Consider the following 23,101-nt stretch of genomic DNA (forward strand, 5'->3'; position numbering starts at 1 on the left):
TCTCCAATTCCATTTTCAGCTTTTCTTTTTCATTATTTTGTGACGATCGAATACCATTGTCAAATCGGGTCAAATTACATTTGTAATCAATTCCTGAATTGTAGATACGCTATCAATCAATAATCACCTGGTTAAACAAAATAATGTTTTTAATTTTAGGCTCCCTTCCAAAAATATCATCAATTCAATTACCGAATGTGAGGACATGCCAAGCGGTGACATGTGGGGTGCGTAGTTATTTAGGTCCTTTTACTCCGCATTTGTTCTCCGTATTCATAGATAGTCTTGATTTGCCTTCCTCCACTCTTAAAAGCCCAAATTCCATTACAAATAACCCGGGAGGAAGTGATCTATAATTTTTAATTTAATTGGTTAACATGAATGAACAATCGAAGGTTAGTATGTAACTCCAGAACCTTTTTCTGTTTATGTATTTTGCAGTTCTAATGATAAATGAATGAATCTGTATGAATCCTTCTGTCAGAATGAGACTGCGAATGCACAGAATTGCGAGGAGAAAAAGGTGGAAAGTGTGGATTATCGATCTTCAGCAGGGCAAGGTCAAGAAATGAGGAAGGTTGATGTAATTCACCAGGTCCATACAACGAAAAACACCAGTGGTGGAATACTTGCCGGTGCTGCTGCTGCTGTTACATCCACTCTACAGTCCGCCAAAGATGCCGTGGCCAAAAAGTAATGTAACCATGGAGTGTCCTTGATCCATTTGTTTAGCCAAGGAAATAGGTTTGGCAATGTGTAAATTTATTCTTTTATTGTTATTGCTATGTTGTCCGGTAGTCACGAAGACATGGACAAAGTAGTGCGATGTATTCAGTATTGTATCCGAATTAATCCTATAAATCCCTGTTTTTACTTTCTATTCCAAGGCTGATTAGCCAAACCAGCTATACCATTTTTCGGTATTTTCACATCCACATTAACAAAAACATGTTTTTTAGAAAATCGAGGTTTGTTGCTTTTGCGTGAACCCTCGCTTTGGTTTGACGCTGATGTAACTTCTGTAGTGTGTCATCCGAATCTCACTTCTGGATGGGACTAGAAAATTCATATCAGAAGATCGCTTTTGCATGGAGGGACAATCATAATAAGTCGCTTTTATTACCCATGGTTTCAAATGGCATGCCCATCATTCCACTTTATTCGTTCAGCTATCTACACTCGAATCCTATTCCTCTTTCTACTAGTGCAGTATTGATTCCCGGTGCTATTTTCTGGTCACATGGTTATAAAATATACGAGCAACAGAGTAATTTTTAAGTTTCCTCTGCTTGCGAAAAAGTACATCTTTTTGAGGTAGTACCTTCCTCTCCTTCCATCAAAGTTTGGAAGAGAAAAAAGTACATCTTTTTGGTATGAAAAGAATTCTATGGTTAATTTTGTTTTTAATTTTCCACTGTTTACATTTTAGGTGGGTTTTTCAGCCAAAATTTTGATTGAAACAGAGGCAACAATGGGTTTGACGGTGTCACGGCTAATGAGATTGTTTTATGCGAAGAAAGAAATGAGGATCCTCATGGTGGGTCTTGATGCAGCTGGGAAAACAACAATACTCTATAAACTTAAACTGGGAGAAATCGTCACTACAATACCCACAATAGGTTCATACTAGTCACCGTACCTTTTTTCCCTCTGTTCTTAGACAAATATTCTGAATTCGTACTATATATATACTGTACTCAAGGACGTGTGATTGATCCACCTTATTTCTCTCATGAACTTCATATTGAGAGAAATCAAAAAGAAAAAGTTACACTTTTAAATTATAAAAATCGAAAGATAATTATATTTACAATATGGGTGACAAATGAAATGATTAAAATTGGGCATATGTGTTTGATGGATCAGGCTTCAATGTGGAGACTGTTGAGTACAAAAATGTCAGCTTCACCGTCTGGGATGTTGGAGGGCAGGACAAGGTATTTTGTGTTTTTCTGGATACATCTTAATTTATTAAGAAACGAACCTTGAAATCCTGCGGTTACAGATTTGTCTACCAAAATATAATTTTTATGGGATCATCAGTATATGGTAACGATCCATGCACATGTTACAAAAACTACTATAATCCGATTCTATGCCAAATCCTATATATGTAGATTCGACCATTGTGGAGACACTATTTTCAGAACACACAAGGTCTTATCTTTGTGGTAGACAGTAACGATAGAGACAGAATTTTGGAAGCCAGAGACGAATTGCACAGAATGCTAAGTGAGGTCAGTAATTTTAGTTAAACAAGTAAGACTTTGAACCATGGTTAAATTTTATCAGAAGATTCCCCAAATGAAAATCAGCAAGCTTTGTTCTCGGACAGTTAAATGAGGCAATAATCTTGTTTGATGATGAGCATTGCAGGATGAACTTCGCGATGCTACAGTTCTGGTGTTTGCCAATAAGCAAGACCTTCCTAATGCTTTAAGTGTTGCGGAAATTACAGACAAACTTGGTTTACATTCACTTCGCCTGCGTCGCTGGTATGTCACATTTTAATTACAATGATTCAATATCAGAAACCAAGGCATAGGTTTAAAACTCTAATCATTTAGCAATCACACATAACAACTTCGTGAGAATTAATAATGTTCAATGAATAACTAATTTTAGCTGTTTTTTGTTATTTATTTATGAAGGTTCATCCAACCAACCTGTGCCACATCTGGGCTAGGACTCTACGAAGGGTTGGATTGGTTATCCAGTCACATATCTAACAAGACAAGATGAACCAGGATTTGACTGCTTTTCTGATCTTCAATGATATGAATGCTCAGACTCTATTATATATATAGTTTGATAATAGACATAAATGAGTTTTATTGTATCTGTTATTTGTTGAACTTCGAACTACTTATGATGTCAATCACTGTGATATATGTATGACATAGCCGTTCAAGGCATTTAAGTACATAAGTTATGAGGAGTATTATGCGCACACCCAGCTGTTGTAGACTACACCTGTTAGAAGGAAAAAGTGTAAAATGATGACAATGTCCAGATTAGAAGAAATCATTGACGTGATTTAACCTAATGTATCTGTCATTATCTTAATAAAAACTTTAATATCAGCGCATGATGGAAGGACATGTGCATTATTTATGCTTGAAAGCTAGAGGGGCTCTTGCGTGATAGGGCATGTTAAAGATGAAATAAAGCATTCATGGTCTGTGTTCGTTTAACTTAGGCTTTTGGTGGTCCCTGAAAAAGGCTTTAGAGAATGATTACTCTTTTAGCCTATTTCAAGTAGTGAAACTTACAACATAAGCTCTGATGTGAAAAGCTTGTTAATTTAAATAATTTATTCAAACATTATTACTGGGTTTGAAATTTTGAATGTTAAAGTGAAGAATTTGTTTGATATAAAGAATAGAGTAAGCAATATTGTTTAGGTTGGTGGAAAAAAAGTGTTTGTTTTTGGTGGTAGTCCTTTCCATTTAACTTATGTGGTCTCATAATTAAGCCGCTAGACCAAACATCTACACCAATATTTGCATGGTAGCTAAAAGAGGTAGATTATGCGGAAACAAAACTGGCTTACATAAATTTGGCACTTTTAACCAAAAGCATAACGCACCTAATATTACGTGCATGTGGAGAATGCTGGCTCCTTATTAGCTTTTGATGCTATATTTCTAGGTAGCAACTTTAGTCTATAGATAGATATCACATTATGCACATTTTCTGTCTCTTGGTTGTACATCAGAAGAACCCTTTTCATTTGGCACACACCCCTCGGTCATACTCGTGGTCCCTTTGCTATCGAAATTATAACACTATCCTACTCCTCCCAAATAGACTTCAATCATATCACAATCTTCTTCTTTCTGGTATGATAGAAAATCTGAAGCAGACTTGTTTTTGCCAAACAATTTAAGTTGTAACCTATTGGTCAACACAACCTAAGTTTTTGGTTTGCCTAATGCTTCTCCTAAGTCTAAACAAAGCATGCAAAAGTTCAATATGAAGGAGAATCATTATATCACACAGAATTATTGTTGGGCACATTGAAAATCTTTCATCATAACTATGCCATGATAAAACAGCAACACATAGCTGACCATAACTCAGTTCAAAATGGGAAAGGAACAGGACAGAGAGGTAACAGAGGCACCCAATTTCAAAAAGTTTGTCTTTTTCAAATATTTCGTCCTATGATGACTGGTCTTCCCTTTGATCATTTTGCCTCTTTTGCGTGCCTATTTTCTCTTCTTCTGTGTAATTAATAGCTATATTATGAGCATGGCTCTATCACTTTCCAAACATAAAAGTCTGACAAAACTCCTAAAAGTTCAGAGAGAATTCATCATTCCAAAAAACTTGTCGATCACCCATCACCTACATCCAATTCAAGTTCATAGCAGCTAGAGCCCATCTTTATCATTATTTAGCTATCGTGCAAAATGCATTTTCTATTTTCGCATCTTTACTTTATAATGACAAGAGTAGCTTCAATTAGAAATGTTCAGAAGTTGCCTTAGGTTGCTTCAAGGAACTTGTCTATTGAAAAAGTGTTATGCAAACACTCACAATATGCTTAAAAGGTGTTTTTATTATTTCCCTAAGCATCTCAACCTTAAAAGTAAAAAAAAAAAATTACTTTGCCAATTAAAATAATAAATATTATTATCTAAAATTGTAAATTGCTTAAAGCTTCTTAAAAGTTCTTCCGTCAGAACAACATTAGGAACAACTTTCTTAACAGCAGTATGACATAATAGAAATTACAAACTACACTTTTAATATATGAAGCAACTTCAATAAGTTGCTTCTGTCAGAGATGTTCCAAGTGCTCAAAACCCATATGGAGTTGCATCTTCAATTATTAGCCATAGTGTTCATAATATGAACTTGCATTTTCAATTATAATATGGTAGTTAGTGACAGCAAATGCTGCATTAAATTTGCAACCACAGACACTGAATTGCTTAAAGTCCCATGTTCATACTTATTGTCAAACAGGAAAAAAAAGTTTGATCAGACTATACGACCATTGAATTGAAAAATACATCATGCACTTTTAATTGCTATATTTTCTTCCAAAACCTGACAAGAAAGGAGTTATTATATATTCATGAAATGGAGTTAGAACTGAAAGCTGGGTTTGGTAACCAACAACTTTGAGACCAAATGTCCACAAATGAGGATGACTCAAATGGAACCAAATTATACATATCCATTTATTAACATATTGGTTCCATATAAACATAATATTAACATATTGAGATAAGTGAAAGCATAAATGTAGAGTTGGTATGTCTTTGTTAACTGACTTGTTTCCGGGTCTTGTTTGACCTCGTATTATAATTTCATTAGTTCATCTAATGCATTGCAGAAGACATTCTAGCCATCTTTGTTTACATGTTAACCTTAATGTGGAGTTCCTGTTCTGTACTAACAGGGAGAGATGGGAAGATAACAAAGAAACAAAGGAAACCCCTTGAATGTTGCTCATTGGGAAACATCACGCGTAATTGAACATGCACATGTAATACTACATTTCATGTAACGTTGCTACTCAGTATCAGATCCTCTTGTATAACAGTGAAGGAATAGAGTTTCTCTCTGCCTCGTTCATTGTCAAGTGTTCAGCCATCAATGTAGAAACTGACAGCAAAAGTACTCCTCCATAACATAACTGCCAGATATTTTCTTGCGTTTTCTAATAAAACTACCATGATTCTAAGTTATTAACGAGGAATATTTAGAACATCAATAGACACTCGATTCACTGGGGGCAAACGAATCTGCTGGTCCTCATCTTTTCTCCTCTTTAACTCTGGCTCCACAGAAAGTGATGCCACTGACCACGAATCATTTGAGCTTTCACAGCAGAAAGATGCATCAATGACCCCATCAGGGCTACTTGGCTCAGAGACACGTTTGCGCCTCTGACCAGGATTGTGAATCCCTTTACAGCAAACCAATAGTCCCAGCATCAGTTTGTAGCACTCATTCACTTGCTCCTGCAACATACCCACCAAAATTTTACAATCAATCACTCAAAAATGTAGCAGATTTTAGCAATTAAAGATAAAGTGACACACCTCGTTACTTTTGAGTAAACCAAGAAGTTGACTTCGGTACTCCGCAGCATTCAATGGTTCAATCTCTTCAATAACGTGTATCATTATAGCAGCAGACAATGTAGAAGGAAGATAACTCATAACCCTTGAATCTGAAAAACAAATAATTATAAATTTTACAATAAACACCGAGTTAGTCACAGATTAATATGAATGTACCGGCAATGACATTATTACATATTTATCAACGTTATTACATCTTACCGGCAATGACTGAAAGAAGAACATGTTGGCACCCACACATAAATTCCCAGTGCAAGTGACGCTTTAAATCAAGCCTTGTGAGAAAGTGTTGAAAGAAACAGATTGGAGTGACGGGGTTCATTTTCCATTCGAGAGTGGACAACACGAGGAGCTCCATCGTATGTATGGTCTTCGCTTCAAACACAAATTCCGATTCCTCCACCTAAACAAATCGAAAACTTTCCACGTTTAACATTGGAAAAACAAGGAAACTCGGAACTTTAGCGAACAAACAGCGATGTTGGAAAACGTACTTGCAACTCCAAAAGAAGCGGCACCCGTGTTTCCTCCACTTTTGCTGCGAGAGAGACGCAAGCAACGGCTGCCAGTTGAGTCTTCCACGGTTTATCTTCGGTCTGAAAGCTCCTTCGGTTAACGAACCTGTTGAAGTAGTTAACGGCGAGAACGGTGGTGAGAGGAGCGAAACCGTGGAAATGGGAAAGTGTAGAAATCCAGCGTACGACGTGGTGGGAAGGGGAGGGAGTGAAATGCGTTGCGGTCTCTTTGGATAGTAGAGAGAGAAGGTGGTCGTGTTGGGAGAAGAGGTGGTCGTCGGAAAAAATGGAAGGTGAAGATGGGGTGGTTATGAGAGTTGGAGAATGTTGTTGGAAAGAGGAGTATTGTTCATGACAGAGGAGGAAGGAGGGTGAGGGTGGCTGAGCCATGGTGTTGGACGAAGAAGACGAAGAATACGAATAAGAAGATAGAAATTTGTTTGGCTATGGTGTGAGGAAGAGGAAGAAGAAGCCATTTAATATTTTCATTTCATAACGTTACTGACGCAGATAATAGTCAGAGTTCGAACTAGGACTCAGCTCAGTTACGTTTGCATAAAACAAAACTAATAAAATAAATTAAAATAAATAAAAATTTATTTTATGATAGCTTTGTCTTTTTTTATTCCCCGCCTCTTCCTTTTGCTGTCTGCCAAACTGTTCCCACATTCCTAAAATACTTCCAAAAAAAAAATGGATGCAAGAAAATAAATAAATTTAGCTCTTACATTTTAAAAACAATAATATGGGCACATCCTGTATTTAAATAATTATTTTTAAACTTGTTTTTGTATAAAAAAGTTCAAGTGTTTGAATTTAAATGATTATTTAAATAATGGAAATGTTGATAACCAACAATTTAGTGATTTTTGTGAAATGGAAGAAAAAAAAATGAAAATACCATTATAATTATATATGTGATTACTATTGTTCTGGTAACGAGGAGAGACGTGAATATTGGAAGTGACAATATTTACTGACAATAACAACAAACGTGATTGGTTTTATTTGGTGGCAGTGATAATTTTTCTACTAACGGTAATATAACATATAATGGTAATATGAAAGTTAAATAATCACGGTTGCGGTAATTAATAAAATTCTCAGTTATAGAAAGGATTTGCTAACATCAATGACAAACCACTAAAACGGATTACTTCTGTACCATAAATAATAATTATATATGTAACTATTTTTCTCTTACTAATAATAATAATAATAATAATAATAATAATAATAATAATAAAACTGTAACATTGACAGTGACAATATTTATTCACTGACGAAATGACAATGTGATTGGTGTTATTTAGTGGTAGTGGTAATGTTCTTCTTACTAAGGGTAATATAAATGTTAAGTAATCACTAGTAACTATGGGCTTACATTAATGACAAACCATTAAACTGGGTTGCTTCAGTACCTTTAATAATCTAATTGTTTTCATGGAAAAACCATATGTTTGTATCATCAGATCACAATTTTCTTGTAAACATATGTTGTTGGTATTATGAGGGATCATGAATGCACAAGTACTTCCTCTTCGACATAATTTATTTCATATCTAAAGTAAGACACGTTACTAAGATTCAATCTTACATCGCTTAATTAAAAGAAACACTTTTTATAATATTACTGATAATAGAAGTTCTTCGCTGATAAGATATGAAGAAAATAACACAGTCACGAGTCTCTTGTCATGCGAAGTAAAGTAGTGTTGCTGGTTTTTCTTTTGAAAAAAGAGGTTGTTCTAAAGGGATTTCCCTCAGAATCATTTGATAGTATATTATAATCCACACTTAAAAAGGAACCTGTATTATTGAAGCACGACACGTTTAGGGTTTTGAGACGATGTTAATTAGAATTGGGAAAGTGTAAATGATGGTGTGAAGTGGATGGTTTTGCTATATACGACAAGAGTGACCAAAAGAGCTTAAAAGGTTGTCGTGTTGTGTTGGATGCAAATGAGAGAATAATAAGTGAACATTATTTTCGTTCCACTGCGCCATAGCTACTTGAAGATGATGTTGCAGTATATAACAGTAAAAAGAACTTGAAAAACAATCCCTGCCAGTAATAATGCTTGCTTTTCCCATCCAACCAAGTAATCATCAATTCTGATCTTCAATTATAACTTTGACTCAAGGGAAACGCACAAGTGCAAGGATGACACAGACACGTGTACAACTTAATTATACTTTTAAGGAATTATAATAACATATTTAAATTAAACATACTTTTCATATTTTATTTTTACGTAAAATTATTAGATGTTGGAAACTGAAATTCTGATGGTGGACTGAAGATTGGGTCCTCGATGGAAATCGGGTATTTCAGAGATGAAGACGATGACCGGAAAGAAAAAAGATGAAAGAAAAGATGTAAAAAAACTGGTAATAAATGAGTGGTTTTGTAGTTTTAATACAGACTAGTCACAACCATCAACTAGTGTTGAATTAGGGGTTTGTGAAGGAGAAAATGTTCTTAAAGAGATATTTTTATATAAATAATTTTCTTTAATTTGAAAATATTTTGCATCTATAAAATTTATATGAAAATAAAACTTTTTTATGAATAAAAAACCCATTAGATTCGGTCTAATACACGAGACGATGAAGACGACCATTTCGGCATTTCAAGGTAATTTCGCACAATTTAATAGCGTAATTGGCTTTAAAAATTCTTCATATTCAAGACTGCTCAGATGACCTTTTCAAATTTCTTTAAATTATAGCATTCAAATAACTAATAAATTGAAAATTTTCCATATATTTAGAAGTTCAAATATTGGTAATAAGAAAAGTTTTAGAGAAAATGTTAAGTCAAATAAAGAAAATAGGTAAAGTAATGTGCGCGTTTTCTGGAAAGAGAGAGGTGTTGCTAGTAGTCAATTGGGTTGAAACGAACTTTAACTGAAATTTACCTGTACTAGATACTACTTTTTAATTTTCCTTTCTTTTCCTATGTTTACAATCATTTTAATAATGTCTAAAAATATAAGAAAAATAATGGTAGTAGAAAATAATTAATAGAAGGTATGTATGCTCTTACTTTTTTAGCAAACGAACTCCTTTTATGTTATATATATAATATATATATATTTTCTATTTTAGTTTTAAATGTAGAGTATAAAATAGATAAATAAAAGAAGGTAATAAAAAAAAAAAGTTTAAAGATGAAAAAGAAAGGTGAAAGGCCAGGTCCAAGATGACAGAGACACGCAAGCCCACTATAGCGTACCTGGGCTGACTCTGATGCATGAACCCATACGCAAATCTCGCCCACTTCCAGGTGGTTGCGCGAGTGCCCCACGCGCCTCCTCCCTTAAGTTCAATGCCTTCTCTTTGTAATAAATCCTTCAATACCTCTCCGCCGCTTCCCGCACACATTTCCATGGGACAGTCACCGTCCACCGCCGCGCCGCCTGTGCCGGATATCAATCGCCAACAAATTTCTCAGTTACATTCAAGCAGCGATCCCGATTTCGATGCCGACCACACAATCCGTCTTTCCGACGATTGCTTGGCCGTGATTTTCCATTTTCTCAGCAACGCCGACAGGAAAGAGTGCTCTGAGGTCTGCCGGCGATGGCGCCGCGTGGACGGCGAGAGACGGCACCGCCTCTCGCTTGTCGCTCGGCCTGAATTGCAAGAGCTCGTTTCTCCCCTGTTTGACCGCTTCGAATCGGTCACAAAACTCACTTTACGAATCGACCGTAAGTACGCGAGCTTAAACGACGATGCTTTGATTATGATCTCGAAGCGGTGCAGGAACCTCACGCGTCTGAAGTTGCGCGGGTGCCGTGACGTAACGGAAATTGGAATGGCCGGCGTAGGGGATAATTGCAAGGCCTTGAAGAAGCTATCGTGCGCGTCGTGCATGTTCGGCACGAAGGGAATCGCAGCGCTGCTCGATCGATGCGTCACGTTAGAAGATCTAACGCTGAAGCGGCTCCGCGGGGTCCCCCAAATCACCGAGGTGGAGGTTGGTGCCGCGGCTTCGTTGAAATCTATATGCATAAAGGAGCTCGTGAACGGTCAAAGCTTTGCGCCGCTTGTGATTGGTTCGAAGAAGCTTCGAACTTTGAAGGTGATTGGGTGTACGGGGGATTGGGATGATAGTCTGGTTAGGATTGGGTGTTTAAACGGTGGTTTGGTTGAGATTCACTTGGAGAAAGTTCAAGTTAGCGATGTGGGACTTGTGGGGGTGGCCAGGTGTTTGAGGTTGGAGACTCTGCACGTTGTGAAAACCGCGGAGTGCTCCAATGTAGGGCTTGCGATGGTTGCTGAGAGGTGTAGGTTGTTGAGGAAGGTTCACATAGATGGATGGAGGACTAATAGGATTGGTGATGATGGTTTGGCTGCGATTGCGAAACACTGTCCTGATTTGCAGGAGCTTGTGTTGATTGGCGTTTACCCTACTTTTTCGAGCTTGGCGGCGATTGCTTGCAATTGCAGGAATTTGGAGAGGTTGGCTCTTTGTGGGATTGGAACGGTTGGTGATGCAGAGATTGAGTGTATTGCCGATAAGTGTGTTGCACTCAAGAAGCTATGCATTAAAGGGTGTCCTGTATCCAATGCTGGGATCGGAGCTCTAGCTTCGGGGTGTCCCAATTTGGTTAAGGTTAAGGTGAAGAAGTGCAGAAAGATTACTGGTAGAGGGGTAGAGTGGGTGCGAGAAAAGAGGGTTTCTTTGGCGTTTAATTATGATGATAGTGAAGTTGAAGCTTTGGATGGGAGTGGAAGTGATGGTGTTGGAGGAGCTCAGGATGGTGTGGCAGAGGCTGAGGCAGACGCTGAGGCGGAGGCTGAGGCTCCTTCAACTAATAACAACACCCGATTGACAATGTTGCGAACAAGGTTGGGCCTTTTGGCTGGTAGAAATATATTATCATGTGCCTTCAGAAGGCTGTCTAACATTGATAATGTGTCCAGTAGCAGCTTTTTATGATGTTAGTAAGAAAGTAGCTTCTTCCCATGTTGGCTTTCCCCCAATATGTGAGATGAGTTTTCATGTTGATTGCCTGTCTTTGTGGTGTTGGTTATGTGATTTTTTGTTTTCTTATGAACAGCTGATAGCAGCATCTGTATTGTTAACTAGATATGTCAATTACCCTCGTTGATTGTCTCTTTTTTCAATCTGTTGTAGATTATTTCCCCTGTTTGTCTCTATACTGAAAACTCGGTCTAGTTAAATACTGAAAACTCGGTCTAGTTTTGATAAAAATCTGCATATTTCACCATAAATTAATTGTACAAATTATGATAAATCTCATTTCTCTTAATATACTTGCTAGGTGCTACGTTGCTGACTGTGTATTATATGGTTGAGGATGAGAACTCAGAAAGCGTATTTTATGGTTGGTTGGAAATGACAATCACTTTTTTGAGTTTTTACCGAATGAACATATTAACTAGCCATATATATTCAGTCCCTTAACATTCCACAATTTAGATAGATACAAAATTTAGGTGCTGTATTTGGAGTGGTATTCATTAATTAATGTTTAGACTTTCATCTCTCCCTTAATATTAACTTGATTTAAAAGATTGGAAACTGGGAAGCGTCAGACACAGACAATCTTCTTACAATTACAAAAATATAAAATGTAATATAATATCAGTAACATTTTTAAGCTTGTTGCTATAAGATAAAACTAATTATTAGAAAATTTGTTTTTACAGTGTAAATCATACACATTAATTCTTAATTAAGGTTAAAGTTTGTCTTGTTGATTATATATATCATCGATGTGTTCATGTCTTATATTTTGGACATTGGCTGCAATATATCAGTTATATCCATATCAGTATTTTATGTCCTACGTCAGTGTATTTGCTTCATTGGTTGATCTGATGAAACTCTAATTTTGATTAAAATTACATCTATTCTTTGATGGTGAAAAACTGATAGCGTGGGAATATTTAAGTCATTACTTCAACATGCACTACCAGTTACTTAAACAGAGCTTCCTTTCATCAACCCAGAGATTGAAATGTGCTATTTCGTCCGTTTATATTAGCACACTGCAACTTCTTTTCCCAAGCTATATATTATTTATTACATGTCATTTAAGATCTTAACAAAAAAAATATTTACATAAATTATTGAATGTGAACCTGAAAAATAATATTACACTGCAAGTTTGACGAATGATTAGAGTTGAAAAATAACTTTTTCTTTCAAATATTTTCAGGCAATTAATAAGAAAAAGACCATGATTCCTTTAAATTAAGATTAAACGCAGGCACTAAGATTTGTTACCCAATATTATCAATTTTGGAAAGAAATATTGGTATGTTTTTGTTACTTTTTTCTTATTTCAACTCACAATACACTAATATGATTTGTATTTGTTACCTTTTGTGGAATTCTCCAGACGACAGGGAAGCGCATAACGTAGAAAACTTGAAAGAATCACATAAATGTGTAAATTAAAAATATACAAGGTATAAATAAACAAATACAGGAAAGTTCATTTCACAACAAATTGGGAGAAACCAATGAATTCCTGTAATGCCTAATGCCTTTCCTTAATAGGAATGAAATGGATCAGCAGTTCATCCCACCTCCTTTCAATCACTTTCAAAGTCTTCATCCCCAAAGGAAAAAACTGAAGCATCTGCTGCAATTGCCTTGATGTCACTTGCCCCTACAGATTCCACGTTTGTGCTGCTATTGCCTGTATGAATTTTATTATGTTCATCTGCAGTTGATTGTTCAGAAGTATTGTTCTGCATGCCTGCCTCATGCTTTAGTGACAATCGATCAGTTGAGTGTGTCAACATCCCTACGTGGTCTGTTGTCTCCTCAGAAGCTTGATGAAATTTGTACTCAGTTGCAGCTTTCTTGCTTTGTGTATCTCGGCCCTCCTCTTCATCACTGTCTGAGAATACATCATCTTCATTTCTCGGGAGTTTACTCTCAGTTGAATTAGATGTAGTAGGCTTTGGACCAGGTAGGGCATTGATTGTGTTTCGGTCAGATCCTTTGCTGGCGGAATTTGCTTTTGTCCTTGAAGGTAGGGTGCCATTATAGTCTATCATGACAACTTCCACCCGGAATCCTGGAGCGGGGATCTTCCTCTGAAGGGTGCAACGGTAAGGTTTAAATTATCGTCAGGTTCAGAGAATAAACCAATAACTTAAGTAGGGACTGCAGCAAGATAGTCAGGTTAAACCTGCATAAAAAATAAAATTGAATAGAAGTAAATATTTACCTTGTCGAAACCATCAAAATCTGAACCATCTAAAATTATTCGATTTTCTGTCATTGTTGTATTCATCCAACTGCCAGGAAGAAATTGTTACATCAAGAAAACTGTTAATTTGTGTAAACAATTTGTTTCATATTATATACATCTTTTAAGAGAACAAATCTATAATATAAATTGGAGTATAAATGAAAATAATTATCATGATACAATATTACGTCATCATGTTAAAAATGTAAGATCCTGATAAAAAAATTATGTATTAAAATCACTCTAAATGTCACAATATAATCATAATGGTTCTGAAAAAGGGGCCCGAAAGAAACAGGTTTCTGAACAAACCAGTAGAAATCTCCTTGTCTATCATTAAAATGAAGTTTGAAGTCTCCTACCAACTCTGCTAGACCAGGTTCTCCTGGTAGAGCAAAAACCACAATTCCTTTCTTCGGTGGACTGATCCAGAAATCTTCTGGCTGAGTGTAGAAATTAAATTCAGTAATCAAATCCAAATCCATATAATATCAAAACTCAAAAGAAGGGATAAAAAATAGTGTACCAATAGATCTTTTGTTTTGGGATGGTTTCTTGTGGCAAACAAAACTCCTGGGAATAAGTTAAAACATCAGGCTTTGTAGATTAAAATGTCAGTCGTAAGAACAACTTGACTATTTGCATGAGAAAATACCGCAGAAACTAGAGCCTTCTAGAGGTAGAAATGCGTATCAAATACTTTGGTTTATTTTCAGTTGGGAACCAGACCCCGAGATGAATGGTTCAATTTCTTGAGCTATACTAATATGAGATAATATTGAGAACTTATTTTTATTTGTCATCTCATTTATGTCCATTCGTGCATTTACTCCTTTACCAAGCAAGTACAGCACTAGTTGACTCCACACAATTTGTCTTTTTTACAATCGTACCATTACATTTTCCCTTTTCTCTTCATGCAAAAATTGGAATCTAATACTTTGCTGGGTAGATGGAGACAAATAGGTTAGATGGAAATAAGTAGCTAAAATGTAAATAGATGAATAGCATAGGTATAAGATGAGGGGAGAGATAAAGAGATGAGTATAAATAGGTAATGGTACAACGAATTCCACTATTTTTTTAATTATTTCTCTTCTCTTTCCCACCCAATCCACCAATCACTTCCATCTTCACCCATCCTCTTAACCAAACAGTATGTATGAGATTTTAGCTTTGCTAAAAAATGTGTTGAAATTCACACTATAGTATTATTGGAATGACATGAAGAGAAAACAGTGAACTTTGCTACTTACCCTTATGATCAGAAATTGTAATAGATGGTCTAACCCAATAAGGGCACTTGTGAAGCCGGAACCCTCTTAGTAAGCACCTGTCAAAGTCCAAATTAAGAGGAACCTTCTTCGATTCTGGGACAATGTGACAAAATTACATCTTACCTTCGACCAGGCTGGACTTCTCCATTGAATTGTGTTAAAGTCCGTTCAAAGTATTTTACATATCTCTAAAAAATTACAGAAATAAATGATTTTAGAAGAATATGTCCAGAATGGCAGAATATATCCCATATTTAATAAAACAATAAACCAAAATTATTGACTGACTATTTGACTAGGGAGGACTAGAGCCTTTCCATCTACACATCTTTTATGGTTAAAGTAATCAATAGCTTCCTCTGCAGTTGGGAAGAACTGCAAAATAATATTGACAGTCAAAAGATTGAAAAATTCAGATAGAAGAGCACAACTAAAATTCCAAAGTCTTTGGAGTTGATTATCATGACTTGCCTTAAGAGACAAAAGAAGACAACATATCATCAGTCCAGTCCTCCCCATACCAGCTTTACAATGAACAACCACCACATTTTGAATATCCTCCTTCAACCATGAATATGCACTTTGACAGAATGATGCTATAAGTTGAATAGGGGGGCAATTATGATCACTAAATGGGAAAGTTGCAACCTGAAAACAATCCCAGTACGTTAACAGGACAAACAAAAATATTACGCCAATTCAATTTGATATAAGAAATTGTGGTCCATTCTTTAATTCTTTTTCTGACATCTGCAAAACCAAACAGCAACAAAAAAGTCAAATAATTATTTTCTCCATGGTTATATCCAATTTTTTAATGTTCCTATGTGATGTTTTCAGACACTCCAAAATGTTGTTAGAGCTCTTCGGGGAATGGCATGCCAATTGGCTGCATTTGAGTGTAAGAAAGCTTTGTCAATAGGATCTTCTAAATATTTCTGTCGAGGATATGCAAGGTACTGTCAAACTATACCCAATATCAACCACCAAAGTTAGACAACAAAGAAACAAGCAGATTTTTTTCTTTTTCATTCGTGTTTTGTTTTACATTAATCCATTATTCCAAGTGTGGCTGTTCGTAATGTGTCATAACATATAGTTTGAGGTAAAGGAGAGGAGGGGGGGTCCAACAAGAGGGACGACTAACATGCCCTCGTGGTTTTGTTGTCTTTTTAATCATTTCATAAAGTTCCTTTAAAAGTATTTTACTGATTTGTTAAGTTATTGAATGCTCAGTATTCAAAATACATATATTAAAGGTTAACAGAAAGATATATTAATTTACTACAAATTAAGACTAAATTAAAATTTAGAACGTCCATTCGTAAAAAGGATACAATTTAGAATACTTTTCATTTACTTTCCTTTCTTATTTATCTTTATCAGGTCCCATGATAAAATTTACGAAAAAAAATGCTATTTCCTTTCTATCAGGTCCTACGATCAGTCATTTAAAACATGTAAAAATACCAAACACTAGATAGCTACATTAACAATCAGAAGCTCTTGGCAAGTTGACTCAAATTTTCAACTTTAAGTACAACATAAAGAATAAATGCACTTAAAGAGCAGCTGCACCAGACTAGACAGGTAAATAATGATAGGTAATAGTCAAAATTATTACGCATCAATACCAGTACATCAATTTGATTACTAAAGTGAAGATAAAGATGAAAATCACACCTTCCCCTGGAATAATGATCCATCATATAACCTTTCTGAACAAAGATTGTATACTTTGTATTTACCCTGCACATCAAGGTTTCAAAAGAATAAAGTTGTGATAAGATAATAAATTATCAACACTCAGTACACAAAGATACATGGAGAAATTAGTTATTGGAGCAAACCATGTAATGCACAAGAAAAATGAGTAAGAGTAATTCAAATTTGTAGAGGAAGTTGGAGCATGGCAGAATCTTTAGAACCTTAGGTACTCAACGTATCTATTTACAAGCAGTACAAGGGTTCAAGAGCACTGTCAATTGAACGGTTATTTGGGATACTGTGGATTGGTGTTGTACAATTAAACCAAGTGATGTAGCAATGTTATTTTATACTTTGGGCTTAATTATATTTTTTTCTCCCCATTATATCAGTTTCTTAATTGTTCAAAGATACTCAGCTAAAAAAGTTATCCAATGATTAATAGAAATGTAATAAAGGTGTGGCATAAAATTAATTTGTATAAATTAGCAAAGAAAAAAAATGTATAAAATATGTAAATAATAAAGAATGTATGAAATAAAATAAATATATTTTATTTAATTATTTTATATTTTTTCCTTTGTGAATTTATACATATCAATGATAGATTACACCTCTTTAAAAATTCTGTTAATGGATGAAATTTGAGGTGGGGGAATTAATTTGAACAATTAGGAAAATATGATTACTAAATGCAAGAAACTAAAACCAAGAGGACTAAAATCTAAACATAGCAATGATAGATTACCACCTATGTAAAGATTCTGTTAATTAATGGATGAAATTTGGGGTGGGGGAATCAATTTGAACAATTAGGAAAATATGATGACTAAGTTCCAGAAAACTAAAACTAAGAGGACTAAAACTGCACATAGACTCAAGTACACGAGCTAAAAAAACAACCAAGCTTATTACTTATGAATATCTTTCAGATTCTATTGATTTTACGTTAGATGGATAGGATATTATCCATTCAAAGGGTTAGGATTTGTTTATCTAATGGATTCTGTGCAATATGAACTATGAAGGGATTTAATGGCTTTAACAGAGGATATAGTTCAAATTTTCCAATAAAATGTGTTCTTCTATATTGCTGGGCTGTTAACTAGAAGAAAAGTACTATTTGGTTCTGTTCTAGATTTCTTTTACATACTTATTTATATGAAACGTAGGAGATCTGTAACACAAATTAGCCACTGCAATTAGAGAGCGAAAGTCTTATAAACCCCATACTACAATCCAATACTTCCAATGTGTGACTCAAGTATCATGCCAGCTATTAGATTTCAATGCTCTGCCAAATTCTGAGTGCGAATGGATGACCAGATAATAGGAATCCAGGTAGATAATATGTTACCTTATGATGTGTTTCAAAAAACTTGATCACTTCTTCCATGTGATTGCGATAGAACCCCTGAAACAAAGCTACCCCTTAAAACAAAATTGAATGATAACTGAGCTTGACTTGAACATGAGAAACAAGGACTGACTGTCAACAAGTGTACCTCAATGTATCCAACAATTCCAGAGCTAATATCACCACCCGGAAATCCCATAGCAATTATATTTTCAGTGATGTATGTCATATCCAAATCAAATCCATCTTCCTGTTTCAAAGGATAAGAGCTGAAATATTAAAGTACAACAAAACGAAAGCAACATGGAAGTTAACTCATTTCTTAAGAGAAAAACTATTGTTTCTTTCCAAAATTCATTAAATATGGTAGAAAAATGTAAACTTGTATCAGAGAAGTATCATATACACAATATGATACATTGCCTAAGAACTCGCTACCAATTTGATTCTTTAATAAATATAGTCAAGATAGTGACCAATTCCCTCATGATCCTTTATAAATAGTGGGAAAATCAACATTTGTGTTATTAAGAACGTTAGGAGACAAAGCAAATCTTTTAATAGGAGGCAATAAACCTAAGATTGGAAAATACATTTGAGAACATGCTCTTCTTGCAACTATAGTTTGTAGCGAATATCAAAATCTCCTATAACATGTTTTATAGACCTTGTTTCTTTTACATATGTGCATAGAGAAGCAGAGCATGCTTGAAGTTTTGGCACATTGCATGAATTATTTGATTGATAAACAACAATATGCAGGGATGGCGAATAAAAATCTAGCATATTTAACTTGATGGAATCATACTGATAAGGAACATTTTTGGGTATTAGAAGGCTAGGTCATATAAACGAGAAAGGCTTAGTGGAACTGAAGAAAGAAGGTTTATTTGGCACTAACAAAATCGAGTAGTTGAGATTTTGTGAGCAATGTCCATGAAAAGTTTGTAGAATTCATATTGACGTACGGAAGCAAATGACTAAGGAAACATTGGGTTACGTCCATGTTGACCAATGGAGACCATCTTCAACTCCATCACACTTTGGAGCTAAATATTTCTTGTCCATAGTAGACGACTACTCAAGGAAGTTATGGATTTATCCACAGAAGACCAAGGAGGAAGCTTTTGAGAATTTCAAAAATTGGAAGATGTTCTATAATAGCGCTGGAGATGAAGACTCCTAAGGAAATTTGATCAAGTTACTCCCCCAACCTTGATCACTTGAGAATCTTTAGTTGTGTTGCCTATGCTCACATAAGGCAAGGAAAATTGAATGCACTTGTTGTCAAGTGCATGTTCCTAGTTTATCCAAAAGGTTTAAAATCATATTGTCTATGATGTCTTGAGTCAAGATTCAAGAAGTGTACCATTAGCCGAGACATCGACTTTGTTAAGAAGTGGACTTTAAACCTAACTAAACCCCACAAAACCGGCTTATAAGGTGAGGGTTACATCCACTATCTCTAGTCGTTGTGGGACTTCTAGCAGGCTTCAATGAGATTGGAATGGCTTACAAGCCAAAAGTCTCAAAATGTAAGCCTACAAGTAGCCATGATGATGATAGGGATAACATTGAGGTGGAGTGGTACAAGATGAGTGTTTGATTTTCTACAAGACAATGCATTGGATGATAGATGGCAAATGTCTAATGAAAACAGACAAGTTGATGCTTACTTGCTTACCAGAGATAAAACAAGGAGATCAGTAAGAGCTTCAGCGAGGTATGGTTATGCAAAGTTAATTGCATACTCCTAAGTCTAGTGAGGTGTTAGATGGTGAATCGTCTAGTTTGACCTCTCCACTAGCAAGTAAGGAGAAGACTCAATGGCTAGACACCATGACTGGGGAGATGAAGTCACTTCGCCTAAACAATATCTGGACCTATTCATAAACTTGTGGGTTCTAGGTTGGTCAATTGTAAATGGATCTTCAAACACAAAGATGGAAATCTAAAAACTAGTCAACAAAAACTCAAGAGGAGATTGGTGGCTTGGGGCTTTACTCAGAGTGAAGGAATCGACTACAATGAGGTGTTTTCTCTTGTAGTAAAACACAAATCCATTCAGATGTTGTTAGCCATAGTTGTTGAGTTTAACCTTCAGCTGGAACATGTGGACATTAAGACTGCTTTCTTGTATGGAGACTTAAAAGAGACCATATATATGAAGCAACCAGAAGGATTTGAGGTAGGAGGCAAGGAGGATTATATTTGTAAGTTGAATAGATCCTTATATGGTATGAATTGATTGCAAGAATTGATTTTGAACATAGCAAATACGATACTTGACAACAAATTTCTAGAAAAAGGTCTAATCGTTGTATTGTTGTTATATGTAGATGATACTTTGATAGCAAGCAATAGTAAACCTGAGGTGCAAAAGGTTAAAATTAGGATGAATAGCGAGTTTGAAATGAAAGATCTTGCAGCTAATATGAAAGATATGGGGAATGGGATCATTAGACAACGTGAGTTGAAGCATCTATATGTGGCTCAGGAGACCTATCTCGAAAAAATCCTTGATAAGTTTAGAATAACAAACTTGAAACCTGTGTCCGCACCTCTTGCATCTCACTATAAGTTGAGTGATGAACAGTCTCTTAAGACGGTGGGGAACAAAAATACATGGATAGTCTTCCATGTGCTAAAATTGTTGGTTTTGTTATGTACGTAATGGTTTGCACTCATCCTGATATAGCCTATGTTGTGAGCATTGCTAGCAGGTTCAAGTCAAACCCTGAACAAGCTCATTGAAAAGCTCTTAGGTGGATTCTTCTCACTTGGAAGAGTCTTGGTTTATGGTGGAGTAGACTATTTATAGGGGATGCTCCAATAGAAGAGTTTGTTGACTTAGACTGTGCTGGGTATTTGAACACCAGAAAGAAAGTCTCTCACAGGCTATGTATTCACTACTTATGGTACTGCTATCAGTTGGAAGGCTAGTCTATAGAAGATAGTGGCTTTGTCAACCTCATAAGTAGGGTATGACAAAAGCTATGAAGAGTATGACAAAAGCTATGAAGAAAGCCATATGGTTGACAGGTCTAGCCAAGGAACTAAGGGTGCAAGATCAAATTGTCACAGTCTATTGTGACAGTAATAGTGTTATACAGTCCAAGAACCAAGTCTACCGTGAAAGAACTAAGTATATTGATGTGAATCTGCATTTTGTAAAAGAGGACATTGCACGAGGGTCTGTAAAGGTGATGAAGGTCTCAATTAAGTTTGTAATACTTATAGGCAAATAACAACTCATACTCAGAAGATTTATGTTTAACCAAGTGGGGATTTGTGAAGAATTGGCTGAGTAAAATCTTGTTTAGAAGGTTCGTAGACCGTCTAACATGTCTTAGATGATTATGTGATCATATGCATTAGTACATATGAGTAGATGACTAGTCTTACAGAGTCTACTGAGGCATGTGCAATTTGTTAGAATCCTCTAATGAGATCTTCTCTACTCAGTTCTGTTTTGAGATGCATTATTGATGTGTCTTCCAAATCGGTGTGTCTCATCTCATGCATGTCAGTTATAACAACAAGTCAGCTGCAACATTAATAGTATCATTCAGGTGGTGTGCCTATTTTATAACAAATTTTGAACGGAAGTTGCTGCCAGTGCAGATAAATAATCCTGATGCAAAACTATATCAACAGAAAAATATGTAATTTATATCCACAATTTGAAAAAACAAATCCTGCATGTGCATGTATTGAACATGTGTTAACACAAATGCAAGTTACTCAACCAGCAGATTTGGACACAATAACATGTAATCCATGTAATGCACGTCATAGAGGTAAAACCAGACTAGTTGCGAAATTTCGTTGTCAACTAACCTGGTATCTACGTTTATTCTGAGAGACGATATGGCGTGCTTTGACCTGGACAGCTTTTACTGCACTCTTGGAAGAGTCCATCAACCCTTTGGCGAAGGATTCAATTAAATTAGATTGATCAGGTCCCGAATTGACTGGAGCAGCAGTTTCTTTTGACTGCGTTCGCAATCCAAGCCCACCAGTCAGGCGAGCAAAAGCTGATATGCCTGTGTTATCGGTCTGTGAATCCTGTTGTGCTTGTCCAAGGCCAAGGCCTGGAAATTTCAGATGTTTTGTCCATAATGACATGCCAGAAGCAGATAACGTTGATGGTGAATCATGTGCATTGTTGATCTGTCCTGTTACTTTGGTTGAGTGTTGTTCTTCAGCACTAGAAACTGGAGGAGTAGGTTGAGATGAAGAATAAGCAGAAGCTGGTTCCATGAGTCACTCAAATGCAGTTCTGCAAAGCGTAAAACCAATCTAAGTGAAGAGCAATTTACCTTTAACCAGCTAACAGCAAACTAACTAAGTAATAAATAAATTAACACACGTCATACAATGTTGGTGGGAAAATTACAATATGATAATACCCAAAGAAAAACACCTACTCCACACAAGCTAATTACTCTCATAATCTAAGCGGTTGTCCGATAAATTAACTGGATGGGAGCATAAATTGAACCAAAGCAGGGCAAAAACGTCGGCGGCGTCGGGAATGTAAACAGAGGGATCTGAAAATGGAGACTCCGGTAATACAGATTAAGCAGATTTTCGATTGAAGAAAACAATAATTATATTAATTTGTAAATATTGCAGATACTCATTCACATCATAGATTCAACAAATGGAAAAGGCAGGAGCAGTGGATCGCTTACGGTGAGTCGATGTTGATGTACACTATTCGATCTGTTTTGCAGAGAACAAAGGCTTTGTTAAGGGGAAACACACGATTTGCGAGTTTGGGAATTGGATCAATGCAGTTTGATTGAGGTCATGAGCAATTACACATCGGAAATCAAAGGTAAAAATGAAATGAACAGCTGCGGACCGTTGCTTATTTGACAATCCACCGTGGCACCAT

At 35.8% G+C, this 23,101-nt stretch overlaps 5 protein-coding genes across 8 annotated transcripts; 3 read left to right on the plus strand and 2 right to left on the minus strand.

Annotated features, from left to right (window-relative positions):
* The first annotated feature begins 137 nt into the window (after nt 1-137).
* Nucleotides 138-879, plus strand: LOC124841450 (uncharacterized). The gene is made up of 2 exons (XM_047317729.2): nt 138-395; nt 485-879. The coding sequence occupies exons 1-2, from the start codon at nt 378-380 to the stop codon at nt 695-697; spliced, it is 231 nt and encodes a 76-aa protein (XP_047173685.1). The 5' UTR covers nt 138-377; the 3' UTR covers nt 698-879.
* A 312-nt stretch (nt 880-1,191) lies between these two features.
* LOC124841443 (ADP-ribosylation factor 2-like) lies at nt 1,192-2,950 on the plus strand. 2 transcript variants are annotated; one of them, XM_047317716.2, is made up of 6 exons: nt 1,192-1,314; nt 1,430-1,619; nt 1,867-1,937; nt 2,118-2,237; nt 2,377-2,495; nt 2,652-2,950. In XM_047317716.2, the coding sequence occupies exons 2-6, from the start codon at nt 1,472-1,474 to the stop codon at nt 2,740-2,742; spliced, it is 549 nt and encodes a 182-aa protein (XP_047173672.1). In that variant the 5' UTR covers nt 1,192-1,314; nt 1,430-1,471; the 3' UTR covers nt 2,743-2,950. The 2 variants fall into 2 exon arrangements, with proteins under 2 accessions (XP_047173672.1, XP_087956752.1); XM_088100626.1 differs by having other exon boundaries at nt 1,263-1,371; nt 1,464-1,619.
* Nucleotides 2,951-5,428: 2,478 nt separating this feature from the next.
* LOC124841445 (cyclin-D3-3) lies at nt 5,429-7,141 on the minus strand. The gene is made up of 4 exons (XM_047317720.2): nt 6,596-7,141; nt 6,303-6,504; nt 6,060-6,190; nt 5,429-5,978 (listed from the first exon to the last, which is right to left on the minus strand). Exons 1-4 carry the CDS (start codon nt 7,004-7,006, stop codon nt 5,703-5,705), a joined length of 1,020 nt encoding a protein of 339 aa, XP_047173676.1. The 5' UTR covers nt 7,007-7,141; the 3' UTR covers nt 5,429-5,702.
* A 2,851-nt stretch (nt 7,142-9,992) lies between these two features.
* Nucleotides 9,993-11,752, plus strand: SKIP2 (SKP1/ASK1-interacting protein 2). The gene has a single exon (XM_047317711.2). It carries the CDS (start codon nt 10,008-10,010, stop codon nt 11,562-11,564), a length of 1,557 nt encoding a protein of 518 aa, XP_047173667.2. The 5' UTR covers nt 9,993-10,007; the 3' UTR covers nt 11,565-11,752.
* A 1,262-nt stretch (nt 11,753-13,014) lies between these two features.
* Nucleotides 13,015-23,101, minus strand: LOC124841440 (phosphatidylinositol 3,4,5-trisphosphate 3-phosphatase and protein-tyrosine-phosphatase PTEN2A-like). Of its 3 annotated transcripts, none has more exons than XM_088100784.1 (14): nt 22,896-23,101; nt 22,647-22,751; nt 22,039-22,480; nt 18,347-18,448; nt 18,199-18,255; nt 16,818-16,883; nt 15,606-15,782; nt 15,423-15,509; nt 15,258-15,322; nt 15,114-15,190; nt 14,384-14,430; nt 14,170-14,300; nt 13,834-13,903; nt 13,015-13,699 (listed from the first exon to the last, which is right to left on the minus strand). In XM_088100784.1, the coding sequence occupies exons 3-14, from the start codon at nt 22,459-22,461 to the stop codon at nt 13,190-13,192; spliced, it is 1,812 nt and encodes a 603-aa protein (XP_087956910.1). In that variant the 5' UTR covers nt 22,462-22,480; nt 22,647-22,751; nt 22,896-23,101; the 3' UTR covers nt 13,015-13,189. The 3 variants fall into 3 exon arrangements, with proteins under 3 accessions (XP_087956910.1, XP_047173669.1, XP_047173668.1); XM_047317713.2 differs by having other exon boundaries at nt 22,629-22,751; XM_047317712.2 differs by lacking the exon at nt 22,647-22,751 and having other exon boundaries at nt 22,896-23,100.

The sequence above is a fragment of the Vigna umbellata genome, chromosome 10 (genome assembly GCF_029865625.1).
Source record: "Vigna umbellata cultivar VRB3 chromosome 10, Vumbellata_1.0, whole genome shotgun sequence".
Taxonomy (NCBI): domain Eukaryota; kingdom Viridiplantae; phylum Streptophyta; class Magnoliopsida; order Fabales; family Fabaceae; genus Vigna; species Vigna umbellata.

Bases quoted from the DNA above. Each gene is read 5' to 3' on its own strand.
- LOC124841443 (XM_047317716.2), top strand. From the start codon at position 1,472: ATGGGTTTGACGGTGTCACGGCTAATGAGATTGTTTTATGCGAAGAAA. The intron at 1,620-1,866 runs GTTCATACTAGT...TTGATGGATCAG, and splicing joins CACTACAATACCCACAATAG to GCTTCAATGTGGAGACTGTT. The intron at 2,238-2,376 runs GTCAGTAATTTT...TGAGCATTGCAG, and splicing joins TGCACAGAATGCTAAGTGAG to GATGAACTTCGCGATGCTAC.
- LOC124841445 (XM_047317720.2), bottom strand. From the start codon at position 7,006: ATGGCTCAGCCACCCTCACCCTCCTTCCTCCTCTGTCATGAACAATAC. The intron at 6,505-6,595 runs GTACGTTTTCCA...CGATTTGTTTAG, and splicing joins CGCTTCTTTTGGAGTTGCAA to GTGGAGGAATCGGAATTTGT. The intron at 5,979-6,059 runs GTGTGTCACTTT...GGTATGTTGCAG, and splicing joins GTTTACTCAAAAGTAACGAG to GAGCAAGTGAATGAGTGCTA.
- SKIP2 (XM_047317711.2), top strand. From the start codon at position 10,008: ATGGGACAGTCACCGTCCACCGCCGCGCCGCCTGTGCCGGATATCAAT.
- LOC124841440 (XM_088100784.1), bottom strand. From the start codon at position 22,461: ATGGAACCAGCTTCTGCTTATTCTTCATCTCAACCTACTCCTCCAGTT. The intron at 15,323-15,422 runs GTCAGTCAATAA...GTAATTTTTTAG, and splicing joins TAGTCCTCCCTAGTCAAATA to AGATATGTAAAATACTTTGA. The intron at 13,904-14,169 runs GTTTGTTCAGAA...TCTTCCTGGCAG, and splicing joins AGACAAGGAGATTTCTACTG to TTGGATGAATACAACAATGA.